The 4138-nt window shown below is 47.0% G+C and overlaps 1 protein-coding gene across 2 annotated transcripts in view; it reads left to right on the forward strand.

Annotated features, from left to right (window-relative positions):
- ANO10 (anoctamin 10) overlaps positions 1-3898 on the forward strand; it is a 123495-nt gene extending 119597 nt beyond the window's left edge. Inside the window, exons 13-15 of one of the 2 annotated variants that reach the window (XR_004842200.1) lie at positions 517-692; positions 1513-1664; positions 3627-3898. Coding sequence is in view for 1 of the 2 variants with exons in the window: in XM_035895723.1 (XP_035751616.1) it covers positions 517-552 (36 nt within the window). In the remaining variant the exon portion in view is untranslated. Of the gene's footprint in view, positions 1-516; positions 890-1512; positions 1665-3626 lie in introns of those variants that run through there. The other variant, XM_035895723.1, reaches the window with a different exon arrangement.
- Positions 3899-4138: the final 240 nt, after the last annotated feature.

Genomic DNA, 4138 nt, shown 5'->3' on the forward strand with positions numbered 1-4138 from the left:
GCAGCGGCTGCCAGGTTGCCCCCCCGCACAGGGGTCGGGGATTTGCAGGCGCGGCAGTGGCGATGCCAGCTTACCCAGGGCGCTGCCACCAGCACAGCTGGGAGCGGCAGAGGGGCAGTTCCAACCCAACAGCAATTTCCCCCAGTTGTGAGGCTGAGGGAGAAAGGTGGTTTTTTTTTTTTTATTTATTTTTTTCTGTCTCTGTTGGGCCCAGTAGTTCCAGCCGCAGGCATTATTTGTCACAAAAAGAATTGATTAACGTACAAATTGCATCATCATGTGCTGAGTCTTTTGGTGGGAAAAGCAGTACCTCAGTTAAAACTGTGTCATTCGTAAAAGTCAGGCATAACAGACTTGCGTTTTTAACTCCCAAAGCTCGAGTTAATTTGGTTTTTGTGTAGCTTTATTACTCCATTGGACTCTGAAGCGTCCCACTTTCCGATTTTGCCGTTCCGTGTAATGCACCGTGCCACTGCCGCACTTACCGTACCTTTTCTTCCTTCCCTTCTCTCACAGCAAATGAAGCTGGCGGCTGAGTCGCTGAAGGAGTAAACACGGAGGAAGGAGGATGACTAAAGCAGTCACATGCGAACGCGGGCGCTTCTGGAGCATTTGTTTATGAAGACGTGTGGCGCTCAGAGCGTGCACTCCACCATCTCTTCAGTAGGTGGCACCTGCTTATATGCTACTCGGTAAATACTCTTTGCCTGAGACAGTAAAAAAAAAAAAAAAAAAAAAAGATATTTTCTCTTTTTTCCCCTGATATGCAACTGTTTGTGAAGTTAACACCAAATAAAGCACTCCAGCTTATGCTAGGTCTGGTTGAAATCCGCCAGACTCACCATGCTTCACGTGATTGAAAGCAGATCCTGCGAGTAAGCGTCCAGAAGCCAACCAGAGTTTTCAACTGCAACTTTGTAAAAGTGAAGAAAAAAAAAAAAAAAAAAAAAAAAAAAAGGTGGCCTGGTATTTAATTCACAGTGTACTGTCCCTTTGGGGTTACTGCCCCTTTTGTTCGCTTATTACAATAGCTAATCAATCCTGTAGTATTTCAAAGACTTGCTTATTAGCTACTGTTTGCACGTAGCAAATGAATTCAAATATTTTATACATTGCATAATGAGAGACATGATTGTCCCCTATATGATCTGAGAAATAGTTGAATGTAAAGATTATAAAGTACGCATTATATTCTCCTGTGTGCTAGTTACCTAAATAAGCCCCCACTAAAATCTTTCCAAAAGCTGGGTAAGAAGCATTCAGTACGAAACAGCTCACCGATCAGTAATTTATGAAGTGTATTTATTTTTAAATTTATGTCAAATTTTGGTATCAGTTCCTTAGATCTTACACTACACTGTTATATGAATGGTTAAATGGACTGACAGTAACAGACCAATTAAACTTGATACGTGCTATACCAGTACTCTTGTATGTAGTGAATAGCCGATTATTTTTTCCTTGCATTTCACAAAAAGGTAGTTTTCCTAATGTTTCGTTGTTTTCTGACAGTAACAGGACCAAAATCTACACTGTTTGCTCCTGTGACCTTGAGACAGTTTATTTTCTCCTGCTGTGACCTTCATCTCTGGTAGATGTAACTTACCTGTATGTGGTACTTGCTGGAATTCTGGTTGGAAAAATCTGCTGTTACAATAATTAAGGTATTTGCCTACTTTGCACATTTCAGATTTCTGCCGCAAGGCCCCACAGCAGAGTAATAGAACTAAGCCAAAATAATGTGTTCTGTCTGGATTTTAAAATCAGTGTTTCTCAAGCTCTGCAAGCGTGACCCAGTAAGAAGCGACTCCGTTCCCTCGGGAAGAGGAGCAAAACCGTGCTGCAGCTGCCGCCTCTGTTCCTGCCTCTCCCACGGCGCGTCCCCCACGCTGCTGCTATTTCAGGGGTGTCTCAGGGGCCGCTGCTGCTCCGCAGCCCCTTCCTGGAGCCCTGGCAGGGTTGGGGCTGCACAAGCTCTGCCCTGAGCAGCCAGCAGGGATCTCTGACGGGAGCGCCTCTCCCTTCCTATAGCGCTGTCAAGATCCCCCAAAGGAAGCTTTTTTGAGGAGGGGACCAGCATGTTCTCCATGAAAGCTCCCCAGCTTGGCACTTTCTTTCCCACTTTGGTCTGAAGCACTTTGAGTTTTCACTCGTGCTGCCAAGTCGGTGGTTTTGAGGGACCACGTTCAGGAGAAGAAGAATCTGTGGGATGCGTTCCTGGTGGAATTATGTTCTTGTGAGCTTGTCATGGCCATTTTGAAGGGCTTCTGCTGGTCTGCTGATCTGTGCTGGTTTATGAGCATGGAGTTGGTGTGTTTTGCTGATGGCAGCCATATCGGGGGTCTGGAATAATTTTCTGAGATGGATTAGAAAAGGAAGTGAGTTGTATCTCGGCTGTGATCATGTTGGGGGCGGGGAGGGGAGGGGGATGTAGGCTTCTGCAAAGCTGACTTTGTGGTTGTCCTTGCGGTCTTATCATGCCCCTGTTTTCTGTAGGCTAACAGGAAAATCTCTAGTACGGTGTGAGTACCGGGTGGTGATAGCCATTGCCCTTCCCCTTCACTTCTGCTTAGTTCCTTACCTATAGATGGGGATAATACTGTTCTTCAGGTGGATTCTCCACCTAAAACTAGTAGGTATGGAGGAATTATGACCTTCCATAGTGTGAGTGAGTGAGAAGTATGGGAATCCTCTGGTTTATAGGGATTAGAGTTTGTTCTAGATACTGGGAGAGCTCTTGTTTTAGCACCGCAGATGCTACGTGGTCATGACAGAGAGTGTTCCTTTTGTGAAGAGCATACGCTTTAGCTGGCTGAGGAACGTTAACCTGTGTCTTGCCAGGCAATGTGTCATCGCTGAACTGAAATTTAGCTCCTGTTCTTCTATATGCTGCTCTTTGTCCTTTTACTGGGGCGGGGGGTGTTTCTGTGTTTCACATTGTTTGCTGTTGGTTTGCTATTGGGTTTTGGTTTGGTTTTTGGTTTTTCATTCAGGATGGTTTGGTTTTGACATTCGCGGTGTCATCTATTTTCTCATTTGAAAGAAAAAAATGTTTCTGTCTATGCTTCTGAATGTCTTTGTATCGCTTGCTTTCTGCTGTAGGTGCACCTGTAAAACTTGTAGGATGCTAGGGATGAAACTTCCTGACAAAAACCTGTTGTCAGATGAAAATATTAGAGAGTAAATAAGATACTTACTGGTGACTGCTGTTCACAAGCTGTGTAACCAGTACGTCTGTTCCTCCTCGGGGTAACTGTGTCCCCGAGGCGCACAGGAGCGGAGACTGTTCTTTCCCCTGGTGCAGGGCTGACGTGGGAGGCCGTTGGTATGGTCTTCTCAACGGAGGCAGCCTTGGCTCTGGGACCTTCCAGGAGTGCGGGCAAACAGACCTGGGTGCGTGGCAGTTCTTCCAAACTCTGAGCCTCAGAAATAAAATAACTTCAGCTCTGGGCTCAAGCTTTAGGGAGAAACTTAGGGTGAACCTGGAGGCATCCTGCGTGCCCCTATCCGTAAGGCTTGAATTTTACATGGCTCTTTAGCAGCAGCAGTAACAACCAAGAAAGCTGTTTTTAAGGAAAAGGGCAGTCATAAATAATTTACTGATGATATAAAAGTTCTCTCATCAGGCACGTTGTGAGCCACAGGTCTAATTGTGTGGACCGGGGGGACTTGCTGACTCAAGATCTCTGCTGTATGTGCCAGACTGCAGCACCTCCCGTGAACTTGAGGCCAGTAGAAGAGGAAAATGCAGGAATTGTTACATGAGGAAAGGTTCCTCTGCAAGCAGGCAAGCAATCCAGGTATTTTAGCCTACCTGGGAACGAGGGAATCATCCTCGAATCTCATGGAGGAAGGTTTGCACCGATGGTGAGTTTACACCTCTATTCAGATCAGCAAAGCCGGGGGAACCGTGCCTGCTGCCACCGCGCGCTTGCTTGGGGGAGGCTCTCCCTTGCCCTGTCCAAGAGCCGGAGGGGTGAGTGCCAGCACCAGGCTGGAGCCGACAGCAGAGCCCGGTGACTCGCCCGTCAGCCCTGAAGGCCGATGCCCTGAGAGAGGAGGGATCTCTCTGCACCCCGCTGCTCTGTGTAAACTGCAGCGGTGATGGCACCTGTCATCGCTGGTGTGATGAGGGCGA

This window comes from Egretta garzetta, unplaced genomic scaffold (assembly GCF_000687185.1).
Source record: "Egretta garzetta isolate BGI_Z169 unplaced genomic scaffold, ASM68718v1 scaffold96, whole genome shotgun sequence".
Lineage (NCBI taxonomy): Eukaryota > Metazoa > Chordata > Aves > Pelecaniformes > Ardeidae > Egretta > Egretta garzetta.